The sequence below is a fragment of the Artemia franciscana genome, unplaced genomic scaffold, assembly GCF_032884065.1.
Source record: "Artemia franciscana unplaced genomic scaffold, ASM3288406v1 PGA_scaffold_1179, whole genome shotgun sequence".
Lineage (NCBI taxonomy): Eukaryota > Metazoa > Arthropoda > Branchiopoda > Anostraca > Artemiidae > Artemia > Artemia franciscana.
Window position 1 is genome coordinate 2036781 of NW_027062617.1, and position 19203 is coordinate 2055983.

Consider the following 19203-nt stretch of genomic DNA (forward strand, 5'->3'; position numbering starts at 1 on the left):
CAAGACATCTAACTATCAAACTTTCCCTTAACCAAAATTTTAGGCAAAAAAAAATCCTTTCACTTGCATGGGGCAGTTCCACCCCTTTATCATGGCCACAATAATAGCTGCAGCCTAGTTGAGCAAACCACAGCCCCCCTAATAACCGAACGTTTAAAAATTAAAATTTTATTAAATAAAACAAATTTACAGGAAATTTGAAAAAGAGTCTCTAATCCCTTGAAAATGGCGTCTGACCAAAAATAAATATACACCATTGGAGTCGCCATTGTCTAAAATCTAAAACAGAATACTTACAGCTCATCACTATGAACAACAAGAAACATAGCGTTTTTAACAAGTCCTAACACCTCATGTCCTCTTTTTTCTTCTTTTTCTTGTGCTTATTTTTCTTCCTCACTGGGGTCCTGGAACATCATGGGGAGCTGTTTAAGGGCATATTTAAAAGCTAATTTTCACATTTAATCAATATTTACAAATTAGAGTTAATGTAATCATAAAGTACACCTTAAACGATGTATTTTTTTTCCTTCAGTTTTTCAATAAAAATACCGAAAAAGGGCCTTTTCCGATGAAAAGATCCCACATTTTTGTTTCAGAATCTAGACAGGGGCAAAAAACTAGGGGGGCACCGGCGCATCTCCCCTCAATTGCCACCACTAGAACTAGCACAAGTAAAACGTCATATAGAGATGCTGGCGTTAATTATGAGGATTTGGTTTAATTATAAAAAAGAAAATTACATCCAATCACTTTTTATAAATTGTACTTGATAACTTGATAATATCAAATAGTTCGTGGTAAAGAACTGTAGTAAGGAGCGACCCTCGCTCAATAGTAACCAACTAATAACTAAGGCTCAATAGTAACCGAAACTCTATAAAATGGAATTTTGATACCAATAGTTACATCAAAAGAATCGCATTTTAATGCTGATTTTAAATATATAAGTTTCATCAAGATTAGTCTAAAGTTACGAGCCTGAGAAAATTTGCCTCATTTTAGAAAATAGGGGGAAACACCCCCTAAAAGTCACACAATCTTAACGAAAATCACACCATCAGATTCAGCATATCAGAGAACCTTATTGTAGAAGTTTTAAGCTTCTATCTACAAAAATATGGAATTTCGCATTTTTTGCCAGAAGACAAATCACGGATGAGTGTTTATTTATTTTATTTTTTTGTTCACGGGTGATCGTAACGACTCAGTGGTCCTAGAATGTCACGAAAGGGCTCATTCTAACGGAAATTAAAAGTTCCAGTGCCCTTTTTAAGTGACCAAAATTGGAGGGCACCTAGGCCCCCTGCCACGCTGATTTTTTCCCCAAAGTCACCGGATCAAAATTCTGAGATATCCATTTTGTTCACCATGGTCAAAAAACCTAATAACTATGTCTTTGGGGACGACTTACTCACCCGCAGTCCCCGTGGAAGGGACTGCAAGTTACAAACTTTGACCTGTGTTTTCATATAGTAATGGTTACTGGGAAGTGTACAGACGTTTTCAGGGAGATGTTTTTGGTTTGGAGGGAGAGTTGAGGGGGGGGGCTACGTGGGAGGATCTTTCCATGGAGGAACTTCTCATGGGGGAAGAGAATTTCAATGGAGGGGGCGCAGGATTTTCTAGCATTATTTAAAAAACAATGAAAAAATAAATACGAAAAGTTTTTTCCACTGAAAGTGAGGAGCAGCATTAAAACTTAAAACGAACATAAATTATTAACCATATGAGGGTTTACATCCTCGTAATACCTCGCTCTTTACGCTAAAGTAATTTTAGCAATTTCAACTGTTAATTCTACGGCCTTTGTGATTCAGGGGTCATTCTTAAGGAAATGGGACACAATTTAAGCTTTAGTGTAAAGAGCGAGGCATCGAAGAGGGATGAGCCCCCTCATATACGCAATAAAAACATACGAATATAGAAGTTCGCTACGTTAGTTAATTCGTAAGTTACGTATATTTTTTACTTATGAAAACGTTCGTAAAAAATTAAAAGTTATAGTTGCATTTTAAAGTAATCAAAAAATTGGAGGGCAACTAGGCCTCCTCCCTCGCTACTTTTTTCTCAAAATCTTCCGATTAAAACTATGAAAAAATTTAGCCCCAAAAAATTAATATGCAAATTTCGTTTTAGTTATTTACGTGTGGAGAGCCAAGATCAAAACATGCATTAATTAAAAAACGTCCAGAAATTAAACGAAAAAAAAAGTTTTTTTAAATGAAAGTAAGGAGCGACATTAAAACTTAAAACGAACAGAAATTACTCCGTATATGAAAGGGGTTGTCCCCTCCTCAACTCCCTGCTCTTTACGCAAAAGTTTTTTGTTGTTTTAATTAAACTTTTCGTCCATGGAAATATCCTCTCACGTAACCCCCTCCCCCGACCCCCCACCACCAGGAAAAATCCCCCTGAAAACGTCAGTATACTTCCCAATAACCAATACTATTAACACTAAGTTTACAATATATGTAAACAATGGGCCAAGATCATAAATTGCAGCCCTCCCCCCAGGGACTGTTGGGGATTACGTCGTCTTCAAAGACATAGTTATTAGATTTTTCAACTTTGCTGAACAAAATGGCTATCTCAAAATTTGGATCCGGTGACTTTGGGAAAAAATGAGCGTGAGAGGGGGCCTAGTTGCCCTCCAATTTTTTGGTCACTTGAAAAGAGCACAAGGGCTTTTAATTTCTGTAAAAATGAGCCCTCTCGCGACAATCTAGGACCACTGGGTCGATACGATCATCCCTGGGGAAAAAACTACAAAAAAATAAATAAACGCGCATCCGTGATCTTTCTTCTGGCAATTAAATACAAAAAACAAGTTTTTTAACTGAAAGTAAGGAGCGACATTAAAACTTAAAACGAACAGAAATTACCCCGTATATGAAAGGGGCTGCCCCTTCTTCAACGCCTTGCTCTTTGCACTAAAGTTTGACTCTTTCTCTCAGCTCTACTTTTTAAAACAGTAAAAACTTTAGCGTAAAGAGCAGGGCGTTGAAGAAGGGGCAGTCCCTTTCATATACGGGGTAATTTTCGTTTTAAGTTTTAATGTCGCTTCTTGCTTTCAGTAAAAAAAACTTGTTTTTTGTATTTAATGTCTGAACGTTTTTTAGCTAATCCATGTTTTGATTTCGGCTCTCCGCAGATGAATAATTAAAGCGAAATTTGCATATTTATTTATTTGGCTAAATGGCTTTCCCATTGTTTTGATCGAATGATTTTGCGAAAAAAGGAGGGGAAGGAGGCCCAGTTGCTCTCCACTTTTTTGGGTACTTAAAAAGCCAACTAGAACTTTTAGTTTTTACGAACGTTTTCATTAGTAAAAGATATACGTAACTTACAAATTAGCTTACGTAACAAACTTCTATGTTCGTATGTTTTTATTACGTATATGTGAAGTTTCGCCCACTCGTCAATACCTCGTCAATAACTCTTTGCATTAAAGCTTAAATTTTGTCCCCTGAATCAAAAAGGCCGTAGAATAAATAGTTGAAATTACTAAAAATCCTTTAGCGTAAAGAGTGAGGTATTAGGAGGAGGTGAACCCCTTATATGCGTAATATTTTCTGTTCGCTTTAAGTTTTAATGCTACTCCATACTTCCAGTTGAAAAAAACTTTTTCATATTTATTTTCTCATTGTTTTTTTAAATAATGCTAGAAAATGCTGCGCCCCCTTTATGGAAATCTTCTTCCCCCATGATAAATTCCTCCATGGAAAATTTCCCCCACATAGCCCCCTCTTCTCAACCCCCCCTCCCAACCAAAAAATCCCCCTGAAAACGTCTCTACATTTCCCAATAACCATTAATATATGTAAACACTGGTCAAAATTTGCAACTTGCAGCCCCTCCCACGGGGACTGTGGGGGAGTAAGTCGTCCCTAAAGACATAGTTATAAGGTTTTTCGACTATGTTGAATAAAATGGCTATCTCAGAATTTTGATCCGACTACTTTGGGAAAAAAATGAGCGTGGGAGGGGGCCTAGGTGCCCTCCGATTTTTTTGGTCACTTAAAAAGGGCACTAGAACTTTTCATTTCCGTTCGAGTGAGCCCTCTCGCAAAATTCTAGGACCACTGGGTCGATACGATCACCCCTGGGAAAAACAAAAAAACAAAAAACAAACAAACAAATAAACACGCATCCGTGATTTGTCTTCTGGCAAAAAATACAAAATTCCACATTTTTGTAGATAGGATCTTGGAACTTGTACAATAGGGTTCTCTGATACGCTGAATCTGATGGTATGATTTTCATTAAGATTCTATGACTTTTAGGGGGTGTTTCACCCTATTTTCTAAAATAGGGCAGATTTTCTCAGGCTCGTAACTTTTGATGGGTAAGACTAAACTTGATGAAACTTATATATTTAAAATCAGCATTAAAATGCGATTCTTTTGATGTAACTATTGGTATCAAAATTCCGTTTTTTAGAGTTTTGGTTACTTTTGAGCCGGGTCGCTCCTTACTACAGTTCGTTACCACGAACTGTTTGAAAAACACAAAATTCCATATTTTTGCAGACACGAGCTTGAAACCTCAACAGTAGGGTTCTCTGATACGCTGAATCTGATGATGTAATTCCATGACTTTTAGGGGATGTTTCCCCCTTTTTTGAAAATAAGGCTCGTAACTTTTGATGGGCAAAACTAAACTTGATGAAACTTATATATTACCATAAAATTCTAATTCTTTTAATGTATATATTGGTATTAAAATCGTTACCACGAATTGCTTGATGTGGTCGTATAAGCTTCGGAGGGGGCTCATTCGACTGCAAATTTTTAAGTTCTAGAACTCTTTATAAGATTCAAAAGTGATCGGAGGGGAATTAGCCCCCCCCCCCACGCCCTTTTCTCCTCAAATACATACAATCAAAATTTTGATATAGCAATTTTCCACAGCTTTCGAAAAAAGGCCCGTAAGATATGCATGTTGCCCATTAGTAGATGCAGCATATTAAATTGCAAGGAGCCCCCGTACTAAGATAGTGTCACAAGACCACCTGGGGCGGGAGCAATGCACTCCTTGCTTAACGAGGAAAATTTTTGGAATGGGTGACCTTGGGCGTTCCCTCAAATATTAAAGATATTGAACTACTTCCGGGTTATAAGTGGGCCTATCTGTGAATTGGAAGAACCTATTGGGTTTCTGCAAAGCTAACCGTTGAGGCGAATATAATTTATTTTCAATTTAGAGCATAGTTTTAGTTTTTAAACGGAGATCCCCGTCCCCAAGACAAAAGGATTCATAGACGCTATAAACAGTCAATAATTCATGTCTAAGAATCAATTGAAGCTATCGAGATAAAACGTTCTCACATTGTTAATGGGTGAAGATGGAATTTAATTCACAAATTTTTTAAACTCGGATTTTCATGGGAAAGTAGAGAGCAATACTAAAACTAAAACATAGATCAAGTAGTAACTATTCAGAGTTCATGGTGAATACACCTGAAGTAAACTGGACATTTCATTATCAAACTAGTAAGTTTTATTTAAGTGAATTTAATCCCTGAGATTTCGCAATCTTTGGCAAAGGATTATAGGTCTTGACCTAAACAAAATTATTATTGCTACTTTGTGACGTCATCATTACATGACCTATCGAAAGACCGTCTCTTATGAGTGAATAAATAAAAAAAACAAGTTTTTTTAAATGAAAGTAAGGAGCGACCGGTAACCAGTAAGGAGTAAAACGAACAGAAATGAAAGGGGCTTTTCCTTCTCAACGCCCCGCTCTTTACGCTAAAGTTTGACTCTTTCTCTTAACTCTACATTTTAAAACAGTAAAAAACTTTAGCGTAAAGAGCGGGGCGTTGAGAAGGAAAAGCCCTTCTCATGTGGATCTATCAAATCTCATGTGGATCTCTCAAATGGATCTATATGAAGCGGAAGTTTTCCAAAATTGTTGCTGAGCATTACAGATATCTTATTAATAGCTATTCTGCCCATGCAAAACAAGATCGAAATATGGTATTTAAATTTGTCTCCTCCTCGGCACCCCCTTCTTCGTCACCATCCTCAGCTGACACTTCAGAAACTGAATGGTATGGATATTACGAATCTGAGTTTTCTGCCCCTGATCCCATCATAGAGCAATCTTATGTAGTAGCTTTGGATGAGTTTCTGGATGCTCAACCTGATGAAGATTTTGTGGTCAGTACCCGTTCTGCCGAAGATGCCATCCAAAAATTAAAATGGAGACGTTATCCAAGATTTCTGGTTTCCCCCTCCAGCTCCCCCCAATGTCACCGGATTCGGTCGGGATTTAAAATAAGAGCTCTGAGACACGAAGTCCTTCTAAATATCAAATTTCTCAGGTGTCTCCACGTACTATTATAGTTAAAGGTTTATTTAGTGATTTTTTTACGTGTATTAGATAAAATGTCCGATTTTACATATATTCACACGTCTTTGCAAATCTCTAACTTGGGCCACGTTGCCGTATCATCAAATCTAACCGCCAATACAGTTAACGTTACGTTTGATTATCAGCTTTCTGGCCACTTACCTATAACTTGCTCTATCGGTGTGCTATCTTCGGTTTCTCAAAGTAGTCCACAAGCACGTGATTCCTCAGCGTGGCGGTATTGTCGTGATCGGTCATCGATTGACCAAATTCAATTCATCAAGTCGGTCGACTCGATTCTAAATAAAATAAATATGCCATTTCACCTCCTCAAAAAGTCGCTTCAATTGCCTAAGAATGAGGTCCTGATTTTTCTCGATATAAATTACACCAAAATATATCATGCACTCCGCTTTGCCAAAAAACAAGCTGTCCCCATGCAGCGCGTCTTCAAAGGAATTGTTCCTGAATGGTCGACAAATCCAGATCTTTTTAATTCATGTGGAGATGCAAAGTTTTGGTTTTCTATATGGAAAGAGTGTGGCCGTCCTGCTAACGGGCATATGAATGACATATGGATCTATATGAAGCGGAAGTTTTCCAAAATTCTTGCTCAGCATTACAGATATCTTATTAATAGCTATTCTGCCCATGCAAAACAAGATAGAAATAAGGTATTTAAATTTGTCTCCTCCTCGGCACCCCCTTCTTCGTCACCATCCTCAGCTGACACTTCAGAAACTGAATGGTGTGCATATTACGAATCTGAGTTTTCTGCCCCTGATCCCGTCATAGAGCAATCTTATGTAGTAGCTTTGGATCAGTTTCTGGATGCTCAACCTGATGAAGATTTTGTGGTCAGTACCCGTTCTGCCGAAGATGCCATCCAAAAATTAAAATGGAGACGTTATCCAAGATTTCTGGTTTCCCCCTCCAGCTCCCCCCAATGTCACCGGATTCGGTCGGGATTTAAAATAAGAGCTCTGAGACACGAAGTCCTTCTAAATATCAAATTTCATTAAGATCCAATAACACGTTCGTAAGTTAAAAAACCTCTTTTTTCTAATTTTCTCGAATTAACCGTCCTTCCACTCCCCCCCAGATGGTCAAACCGGGGAAACGACTATTTCTAATTAATCTGGCCGGGTCCCTGATACGCCTGCCAACTTTCAGCGATCGCTATATTGATCACGTATCTAGTTTCGGATCTTCTTCATGTAAAAATCGGGATGGTCCAGGATTCGAACCCGAGACCTCTCGCACCCTCAGTAAAAATCATACCCTTAGACAACAAGCCATATTTAAGAAGAACAGCCATTTGTTTAATGGACAAATAAAATTCTTCTCAACCATCTTGTTCACTCGCTCCCCCCCAGATGGTCGTATGGGGGAAGAGACTATTTCTAATTTAATCTAGTGTGGTCCCTGATACGCCTGCCAACTTTCATTGTCCTATCTTATCTGGAAGTGCCCAAACTAGAAAATTCCCCTCATCTCACCCAAAGAGAGCAGACCCGGTCCGGTTACGTCAATAAAGTATCTAGGAAATGTGCTCAGTCTTCTCACCAAGTTTCATCCGATCTCTCCACTCTAAGCGTTTCCCAAGATTTCAGGTTTCCCCCTCCAACTCCCCCAACGTCACCGGATCCGTTCGGGATTTAAAATAAGAGCTCTGAGACACAATATCCTTCTAAATATAAAATTCCATTAAGATCCGATCACCCGTTCGTAAGTTAACAAGAGCTAAGAGCTCATATGGTATGAGCTCTAGCAAAATTCTAAGAATCAAAAGATTGATTTAAAAGGAAAATCAGACGCCAGCCAGGATTTAAAATACGAGCTCCGAGACACGAGGTCCTTCTAAATATAAAAATTCATTAAGATCCGATCACCCACTCGTAAGTTAAAAATACCTCATTTTTGTAATTTTTCATCTCCCTTCAGCTCCCCAGATGGTCGAATCGCGGAAAACAACTTTATCTAGTCAATTTGTGCAGGTTCCTGACGCGCCTACCAATTTTCATCGTCCTAGCACGCCCAGAAGCACCGAACTCGCCAAAGAACTGGACCCCCTAACTCCCCAAAAGAGAGCGGATCCAGTCCGGTTACGTCAATCACGTATCTACGACATTTGCTTATTCAACCCACCAAGTTTCATCCCGATCTCTCCACTCTAAGTGCTTTCCAAGATTTCTGGTTCTCCCCCCCCTACTCCCCCAATGTCACCAGATCTGGTCGGGATTTCCAATAAGAGCTCTGCGACAGGAGTTCCTTCTAAATATCAAATTTCATTAAGATCTGTTAACCCTTTCTTAAGTTAAAAATACCTCAAATTTTCTAATTTTTCCGAGTTAACATCCCCCCCCGAACTCCCCAAAGAGAGAGGATTCAGAGGATTCATTCAGTCTGGTTATGTCAATCACGTATCTGACTTGTGCTTATTCTTCCCACCAAGTTTCATCCCGATCTCTCCACTCTAAGCGTTTTCCAAGATTTCCCGTTTCCCCCTCCGATTCCCCCCCCCATATCACTGGATACAGTCGGAATTCAAAATAAGAGCTCTGAGACACGAGGAACTTCTAAATATCTAACTTCATTAAGATCCAATCACCCATTCGTAAGTTAAGAATACCTCTATTTTTTCAATTTTTCCTCTTCCTCCAGCCCCCCAGATGGTCGAATCGGGGAAACGACTGTTATCAAGTCAAATTGTACAGGTCTCTGACACGCCTACCAATTTCCATCGTCTTCGCACGTCCAGAAGCACCAAACTCGCCAAAGAACTGGAAATCCCCCCCACTCCCCAAAAGAGAACGGATCCATTCCCATTATGTCAATCGCGTATCTAGAACTTGTGGTTGTTCTTCCCATGAAGTTTCATCCTGATTTCTCCACTCTAAGCGTTTTCCAAGATTTCCAGTTCCAAGATTTCTGTTTCCCCCCTCCAACCTCCAATGCCCCGGGATCCGATTCGAATTGAAAATAAAGCAGCTGAGAAACAAGGTCTTTCTATACATCAAGTTTCATTAAGATCCGATTACCCATTCGTAAGATAAAGATACCTCAATTTTCACGTTTTCCAAGAATTCTGGTTTCCCCCTCCAACTCCTCCAATGTCACTGGATCTGGTCAAGATTTAAAATAAGAGCTCTAAAGCACAAGATCCTTCTAAATATCAAATTGCATTAAGATCTGACCACCCGTTCGTAAGTTACAAATACCTCATTTTTTCCAATTTTTCCGAATTACTCCCTCCCCCCAACTCCACCAAATAGAACGGATCCGATCCGGATATGTCAGTCACGTATCTTGGACTTGTGCTTATTCTTCCCACCAAGTTTCAACCTGATCTCTCTGCTTTAAGCGTTTCCCAAGATTCCCCCCCCCCACAATGACACTGGATTCGGTGAGGATTTAAAATAAGAGATCTAAGTTACGAGGTCCTTCTAAATATGAAATTTCATTAAGATCCGATTACTCCTTTGTAAGTTAAAAGTACCTTATTTTTTCTAATTTTTCAGAATCAACCCCCCCCCCCCCCAAAGAGAGCGGATCCGTTCCGGTTATGCCAATCATGTATCTAGGACTTGTGCTCATTTTTCTCACCGAGTTTCATCCCGACTCCTCCACTCTAATCGTTTTCCAAGATTTTAGGTCCCCCCAACTCCCCCCAATGTCACCGAATCCGGTCAGGATTTAAAAAAAGAGCTATGAGACACAATATCCTTCTAGATATCAAATTTCATTAAGGTCCAATCACCCGTTCATAAGTTAAAAATACTTCGTTTTTCTAATTTTTCCGAATTAACCGCCCCCCCCCCCAAGACGGTCGAATAGGGCAAAAGACTATTTCTAATTTAATCTGGTCTGGTTCCTGATACGCCTGCCAAATTTCATCGTCCTAGCCTATCTGGAAGTGCCTAAACTAGCAACACCAGGACAGACAGACCAACAGAATTTGCAATCGCTATTAATCACTTGGTAAATACCAAGTGCCATGAAAATATCTCATTTTTTCTAATTTTTCCGAATTAACTGTCCCCCCCACTCCCCCCCAGATGGTTAAATTGGGGGCACGACTATTTCTAATTTAATCTTGTCCCTGATACGCCTGCCACATTTCATTGTCCTAGCATATCTGGAAGTACCCAAACAAGCAAAACCAGGACAGACAGACTGACATAAATTGCGATCGCTATATGTCGCTTGGTAAATACCAAGCGCCATAAAAAGGGAAATCTGAAGTCCACTGTGCATCATTCCACCCTATTACTGTAGCTACATCCCTTTGCAAGCTCTTTAAGGTACTATTTATTAGGGAACTTGAAAAAGTTTGCTATACCCCTTCACACCAGTTCGGATTTAAGCAAGGTACTGAGTGTGCCGACGCTTTGACCGCTATTGCAAATGCCCTGATTGATGTGGAGTTGTCTGAAGAAAATCTTGTTTCGGGGGGATACGTTGTCAGACGTGCATTTGATTCTCTTGTCCATGCAGCAATGCTTCTGAAAGCTGGTAAACGTGGATTGAATCTGGCCATTATTCGTTCTGTTCGGGATTTATATTCAAGACTATGTATCCACCTGAAACTACCCCCAGATAAAGGCATGTCCCTGATCCAAAGCAGACAACTTCCAGTCAAGAAAGGGGCCCGTCAAGAAGCTGTCACCTCTCCTGACCTTTTTAATAACTATGAGCTGGAATCAGACGATCTGTGCCCACCTTCACTGATTTTGTTCAGGGTAGAATATCAGAAAGTTGGGGTTGAATTCAACTCCTCCAAACCTGATATTGTCCTGTTTAACTGGAAAATAAATTCCTCTGCCGCTTCCATCAAGCCTGGATCTAGCTCTGTTCAAGCCATAGATGACCTCATGTATTTAGGTCTGCCCATTGCTTCTTCTATCCGCCACACCCAAAAATTTCACCTTGAACAAATCAGACATAGAATCTCATCAGTTTATGCTTCCATTGTATCTTGTAAACTTTGATTCAACCGACCTCTTCTAGCAAGTCTATATAATGCTGTTGCCCTTCCCCATATTCTCTACACTGCACCCTTATGGGAACTCCTAACTAAAACTGACAAGAGTAAAATCCATTCAATGTTCCTTTACTTTGTCAAGTATCTGCTTCATCTGCCTCCATGGTAGAGAAATTTACTTGCTATTGCGAAATTCAAAGTTGCTGATCCAGAGATTACCGTTGCCAGACGGATAGCGAAACATAATAGAAAATATATGGGAATTTAAATGAGTGGTCATAGAACAGGAGCTAAGAGCTCATATGGCACTTGTGACGAGGCAAGAAGAGCTAAGAGCCAAGAGCTCATATGATATGAGCTCTAACAAAATTCTAAGACTCGACAGATTGTTTAAAAGGAAAATCAGAGGCTTAATGCCGGCCAGGATTTAAAATAAGAGCTCTGAGTCATGATGTCCTTCTAAATATCAAAATTCATTAAGATCCGATCACCCACTCGTAAGTTAATATAAATACCTCATTTTTTCTAATTTTTCCTCTCTCTTTAGCCCCCCAGATGATCGAATCTGGGAAAATGACTTTATCAAGTCAATTTGTGCAGCTCCCTCACACGCCTACCAATTTTCATCATCCTAACACGTCCAGAAGCACCAAACTCACCAAATCACTGAACCCCTCCCCCCAACTCCCCCAAAGAGAGCGAATCCAGTACGGTTACGTCAATCACGTATCAAGGACAATTGTTTACTCTATCCACTAAGCTTCATCCCGATTCCTCCACTCCAAGTGTTTTCCAAGATTTCCCCCTCCAACTCCCCCCAAAGATCTGGTCAGGATTTGAAATACGAGCTCTGAGACATGAATTCCTTCTAAATATCAAATTTCATTAAGATCTGATCACCTATACGTAAGATACCAATTTTCACGTTTTCCAAGAATTCCGGCTTCCCCCTCAAACTCCCCCCAATGTCACAGGATCTGGTCTGAATTTAAAATTAGAGCTTTAAAGCACAAGATCCTTCTAAATATCAAATTTCATTAAGATCTGGTCACCCTTTCATGAGTTACAAATACCTCATTTTTCCAAATTACCCCCCCCCCCCCAACTCCACCAAAGAGAGCAGATCCGGTCCGGTTATGTCAGTCATGTATCTTAGACAGGTTTTTAATCTTCCCATCCAGTTTCATCCTGATCTCTCCACTTTAAGTATTTTCTATGATTTCCAGTCCCCCCCAACTGCCCCCCAATGACGCTGGATCTGGTTGAGATTTAAAATAAGAGATCTGAGTTACGAGTTCCTTCTAAATATGAAGTTTCAGAAAGACCCGATCACTCCTTCGTAAGTTAAAAATAAGTCATTTTTTTTCCAAATTAACTGGCCCCAAACTCCCCACCAGATGGCCAAATCGGGAAAAAGACTATTTCAAATTTAATCTGGTCGGGTACCTGATACACCTGCCAAATTCCATCGTCCTAGCCTACCTGGAAGTGCCTAAAGTAGCAAAACCAGGACCAACAGACAGACAGACAGAGCAACAGAATTTGTGATTGCTATATGTCACTTGGTTAATACCAAGTGCCACAAAAACGTAAAACAACAAAACCAGCAACGTTTTCAATGTAACCTAGTCATATTTGGCTCCATATGAGAAGGAGAGGCTAGGACCCTATTGTCAGACTAGCAGTCATTGTACTTGAGAAGTGGGTAAAATTCCAGACAAGGGATTTTTCCTATATTGGTAAATAGTTAGATTTGATGAATCAGACTTTTACAAATGTTTTGGAAAGTCTATATTATGTCACTGTAAGTATTTAAAGGTCAAGTCTCTACTCCTTCCAAATTTTGGTATTCCCATTGTGTTGCAAGATTGCCTCTATAACACTCTTTTACAATACGATCACCTCCACAGTGATAATTAAGGCCCCTCCATAAAGGGACAGTGGCAGAATTTGTGACAATTTGGGAAGGGATAAAATGTACTTTTTTTAAATCTATCTGAGTACAATTTGCTGTTTGTTCTAACAAAAAAAGAGAACAGACAAAAACAACATTTTCAATTGAATACCCAAATTTTTTTTTTGAAATTTACAAGAGAAAAGTCCCCAGCCCCTTCCCCAACTAATATTACTGTAATGGGGCCAGACATATTGCTTGGCTCTATACATGACTTCACAAGAGAACACAATAATAACAAAAGCCTAAATTCATAATGTGCAGAAAGTGGCAATTAATCATATTTTAAATTCTTTTCAACTTTAATTAACATTCTTCAGAGGTTTTGCACATAGCCTCTGCCTATATATGGCCCCATTTGGAGTGATCAAATATTATGGTAGGGGAGGATATATGGTAGGGCATTTGGAAAGAGTGTTGAAAGGGGAAATGAATGGTACTTCTGCTGTTACAGTATTTCAATCTTTCTGTACATCTAACTTAATTTTTTAAGCTCAGAAAATTAAATAGAAAATAAGTACCAAATTGTTTCCCCTTAATTTTTAGCTTGAGTTTGATTTTCTTTGACTCTATGTTTTGGAACTCCATTCTAATGATTCGAATAGAACTTTAAGCTACATTAGGATTTTTGTTTCAAATTTCCAGCCAATTTTCTCTAAATTCTTTAAAACCTGATAAATCAAGATTTAGCCAGCTATGAGGCTCTTGACACTGTGTCCCTTGGAGGGAAAAGAAAGGGGGTTAACATTTCAAAGACTTTCTATGGGGGTTTAGGTTTGGCTAAGGAAAAGGTCATAAAAGTCTCATTTGCCCAGCACTAGATCTAGGATTTTTCTAAGGGATATGAGCAAATGTACTCTCTCAAATTTAGCCTAAAGCCTAAGCATAGTTAAATGGTAGTATGTTATGTTAATAGAATGTGAAGCATATCATTTGTAAAATATATATTTACACAGTAGGATTTAAATTTAAACAAAATAGTTTACTTACTATATAATCAGAAATATTAAAATTGGAAATGCATTTTTCTTCTTCTTTGCAAATTTTATGCTCCTTTCAGGCATAAATAAGGATACAAAGACTTTATTTGAAATGCTGTAATATCTTTTACTTTACAGTACCACTTTTCAAGCTATTCTTCCAACAAATCTGAATTCTTTTTTTTTTATTTCTGAAGTGCAAGAAAAAACTTGGTATGCACATACATCCCTGTTGGTTACCAAAACAGGTAAAGGTTTATATTTCTATAAGCATTATAGTTTTGTTGCCAATTTTACCAATTCTTTTCATTTTAGTTCTAACACACAAACTTAAGAGCCAGGTTCAGCCTTAATATAAATGGTACAACAAGAGTCTTAAGGTATCTATATTTTAAAAAACTCATAGAAAAATTACTGAGAATAGATCAAAGGGCTGCCACAAGTTCAAAGAGTCAAAAACAGGGATATTTTTTGGGCAGAAAAGAGTACCTTCAGGGAACTTCCTGACACCAAAGAAAGGATGTATGGGTCCTGCTCCAGCTGTTGCTTACTTTATAAGTTCCCTAGTCAACATTATGCTGAATATACAAAACAATCTCTCATAAATCTGAAACCAGGACTGTCAGCAATGTTGCATCATCATTTTCCCAAAAGAAATGAGTGGGCCTAATATCAGATGATCTAACCCATTGACTTTACAAATTGATCTACTTCAGTTTGTTTTTTCCTTGATTGCCAACTATAAGAGTACAAAACTCAAAAAACACACAAGCACAGGTAACAACATTGATTAATGACCAAAAAATCATCACAAGACCAGAATATTTCAAAATCACTTGTCTGTTCTCATTTTGCTATTTTCTTACTTTACTTCTGCACATAAGTACATAAAAACTCAGAAAAATTACTGAGAATAGATCAAAGGGCTGCCACAAGTTCAAAGAGTCAAAAACAGGGATATTTTTTGGGCAGAAAAGAGTACCTTCAGGGAACTTCCTGACACCAAAAAAAGGATGTATAGGGTCCTGGTCCAGCTGTTGCTTACTTTATAAGTTCCCTAGTCAACATTATGCTGAATATACAAAACAATCTCTCATAAATCTGAAACCAGGACTGTCAGCAATGTTGCATCATCATTTTCTCAAAAGAAATGAGTGGGCCTAATATCAGATGATCTAACCCATTGACTTTACAAATTGATCTACTTCAGTTTGTTTTTTCCTTGATTGCCAACTATAAGAGGACAAAACTCAAAAAACACACAAGCACAGGTAACAACTTAGATTAATGACCAAAAAATCATCACAAGACCAGAATATTTCAAAATCACTTGTCTGTTCTCATTTTGCTGTTTTCTTACTTTACTTCTGCACATAAGTACTTAACGCTTTCAACAACAGCTGATTCCTTTTTCTGTTCAATGTAGATCACAAGTGACATGTCCAACATGGTTTTGTGCAAGCTAAATTTCTATTAGGTCTTCTCAGTGCCCATTTTAAACTTGTTCAAACATCTTGTCAGTAGCTTGCTTTTTGTACCCAGCAGCTTATTTGTTTTATGTGATGAGTTTTATAAATGAAACCTCTATTCTTTGTTTGCTCAAAAAAAGTTCAGTAGACATTTCTTTTTCTGCTTTTTTCACCAATTTTTCATTGTTCTTCCTGACTCTTTTTTTCCAGCTCTCTCTGGTTACCAAGATAACTTTCTTAACTTACAACAACATTCCTGTTTCACAGTTGTTGTTTTCATGATGATGGAGGGAATCCTTTATTGCTCAAGAAAGTAGCCTATCCACATCCTACTTGCTTTGAAAAACATTTGAGTAAAATGTTTGAGCATGAGACTTAAACTCAAAACCTCAGACTGTGTCATCTAGTCCAGGGAATATGCTATGAGGCACTACTTATGAATAGCAATCTAATAATGCTTAGGGGCATAGGGATAAAAAAAATGGACACATAACAATGCTGTTGTTTTTTTGGTTTGGGCTATATGCCTCTAACAAAGGGTTTCTGAACATGGCATTTCCAGTGGTGCGCCTTTTTGACATGATGCCATTTTTGACAGGTTTCAGTTTTTTTTTTTAATTACAAATTATTTTAATAGAACAATAATTTATTAACAAATTTATAATTAATTTATTAACAATTTATAACAAATATATTTTTAGTTCCAAGCAACAAATTATTGTTGAGTAAAACATGCATAGTAATTGCCCATCCTGGATTTCTTTTAGTTGAACTTTATTAGCATTAATCTGTTGTAAAGTTTTTTTTTTTGGTTACTATAACCCAAGGATTATTCTTTATGAGGTTGCAGGTACCACTATAACAGTAGCCTAAGGGTTAGGCACACAAGGGTTTGACATCAATGTCTATTAAGAGCAAGCTGAGAAAAAATGTTAAATCTCCTGGAATACATAACTAGAGGAACAAACATAAAAAAAGCATGGCAGCTGAAGTGACTAGAGACAAAGGACATCAAATCTCTTTGTCTATCATTATCAAGAGGACTTGGATGCTGTAGCCTTGGAATTATTCTTCAGTCTTTGGGACTATTGACATGGCTTAATCTTGCAAAAAGGGACTTGAGAGCTGTTTAGTGACTATTAGAGACTCTTTGGACCTTGAAGCAGCCCTGAGATCTTGCCTTGTCTTAATTCAAGTATAAAATGATTGAATCCATAGTCATAGCTACCTTTTCCTAAAATTCTGTTTGCTTCTTTTCCCTATTGTACTTTTTCTTCATTTCTCTCCTTATTGTCTCCTCATTTTACAAGACATAAGAAAAAACAATTTTATTTTAGCTGAAAGTAAGGAGCAATGTTAAAACTCTAAACAAACAGAAATTATTCTACATAGCCTAGCCTATGAAGGGGCTGCCATCTTCCTGACTACCTCCCTCTTTATGCTTAAGGTTTTAAGCACTTTTGAAAAAGCTTCCCAAGACATACTTTAGTCATAAAACTTACCAGGACATACTCTAGTCTCAGATCCACCCCTGAAAGTTTCATTTCCCTAACCTAACTAGGCTACTTTCCAAGGTAGTAAAAAGTAGCTTTTCTCATATTTTACCCTCAGATTAGGCTCCACATTTAATGTGTGATTAGGCTGCTGTGTTGTCTATCAATATATTTGAAATTGTGAGTGGTATGTATGGTTAAAAAAATTAAAGCTAATTAAGTTATATACATGTTAAAATCAATTGATATTTTAAAATGATTTAGCTGTTAAAGAGTTGATTAGATGGCCACCTACTGGATATCTCACCATTAGGCTAATCTTAAACTGTTATCCTGATTTCTAGCTAATAAGCAAATTAATGGATTACTGATTTTTGATAATATGACTGAGCCTAAGAAGAGAGGAAGTCTCCTTTTTTTACCAGAGAAGTTGCAAATTAGCAAGACAGTTTCAAAGAGCATGGGAAACTATATGGGTTACCAATACTCTTTGGACAGTTTGACAAAAACGAGGCTATTACCTTTGGAGCACAATTGCCAACAGGCACATAGAGACCATATTTAGATCTTTGCTTGAACCTTTCTATTTGTCTCCTACCAAAAAATATTAGAAAAAGTACACCCAAAGCTGCAAGGACTATAACATCAATGAGTAAGAACTTATAGTCTGGTCCCATTAATGTATTTTAAAGGTTTTTGCTTCTACCACAACAATGGGTGCGTTTGTTTACTTGTCCGATTACTAATCTGATTAATCCAAGCGTTTTTTGAGACACATATGACGTCAGAGGTTAGTCGGATTATCTCCACAAACGCTCAGGATTACTTGTCCGTGGGCTGGCACTTTATAACCCCCAAATAAAAAGATTATTTGAGGATTGTGACGTCAATGCTATATATTTTTTTAAATGGATAAACATGTGAAATCGTTAAGTCTAGAGAAAAGACAAGGAAACTGTAAATAATAGAAATAATCTTAGCTTTTCAGTGACCTGTAAGTAATATTATGCATATTCCTTAGTATCTAAAGGGTTTTTGGTGTTCTAGGCCTGTCTTGCATAGGCTAAGCTTCATAAGGAGTCAGAAGAAAAGCTTTTTTGTTATTAAAAAGGTTGATTCTTAGGGAGGCAGCTATCACATTGGTGAGTTAGTCAAATGTTATTATATCAAACAGGCCTAGTTTCTAAACCATCCTATAATTATTAGTTGGAAAAAATTTAGAATGATTAGGCCAATACCTATAGCCTTTTATATAGTCTATATTTGTTGAGACTGCTATTTAAACTGGATTTTTAAGATATAGTAGGGGTAAAATTTTACTTTAGCTACTTTTGGCTATCTTTGAAAGAGGTTAGGCTAGGAAAATGAAACTTTCAGGGATGTGTCTACAGGCTAAAGTATTTCCCAGGAAGGTATTTTGAAGTACCTACTTCTACTTCTTTTCCCTCTAAAGGGTCCTGAAATTTTTGGGTGCCTTATTTTTTTGGTTATCAGTTTCTTTTTCTCTGGCCTTAGTTCTTAATTATTCTGGCCTTAGACAACTCCTGTTGATTGAGCAGAACTTTAAGCCATAACACTGTTTTTTTCTAATTCTAAAAATAATCTTTTATGCCACCTCATTATAGGTTAAATATATGGCTTATATTATTTATTCTCCATGAATTTTTGTTTTATTTGATTTCATTGATGTCAGTTGCTTTCTGTTAAAAATATATTTATTTTTTTACATCAAGCTTCTTCTTTTGTGAAAAAATTTGAACTGTTTTTCTTTTTATATATTGTATAAAATGTAAAGGAATACCTGGCCCTTCATTTCACAGATTCAACTGAAAGTATTAGAGGCATCTTACATCAAAATTCATTTGACACATTTTAATGTTTTTTTTTTTTTAGATGACATAGGACACCATTAAAGTTTTGCATTGGCTTTGCTAAAAATTGTCTTAAAAAGTGCCAAGTTTAG

General features: G+C 37.6%; 1 protein-coding gene across 2 annotated transcripts in view; it reads right to left on the bottom strand.

Annotated features, from left to right (window-relative positions):
• Positions 1–17974, bottom strand: part of LOC136041195 (protein C1orf43 homolog) — a 40927-nt gene extending 22953 nt beyond the window's left edge. The window contains exon 1 of one of the 2 annotated variants that reach the window (XM_065725758.1): positions 17762–17974. In XM_065725758.1, the coding sequence (XP_065581830.1) occupies positions 17762–17917 (156 nt within the window). In that variant the 5' untranslated portion in view covers positions 17918–17974. The remainder of the gene's footprint in view (positions 1–17761) is intronic. The other variant, XM_065725759.1, reaches the window with a different exon arrangement.
• Between the last annotated feature and the right edge of the window lie 1229 nt (positions 17975–19203).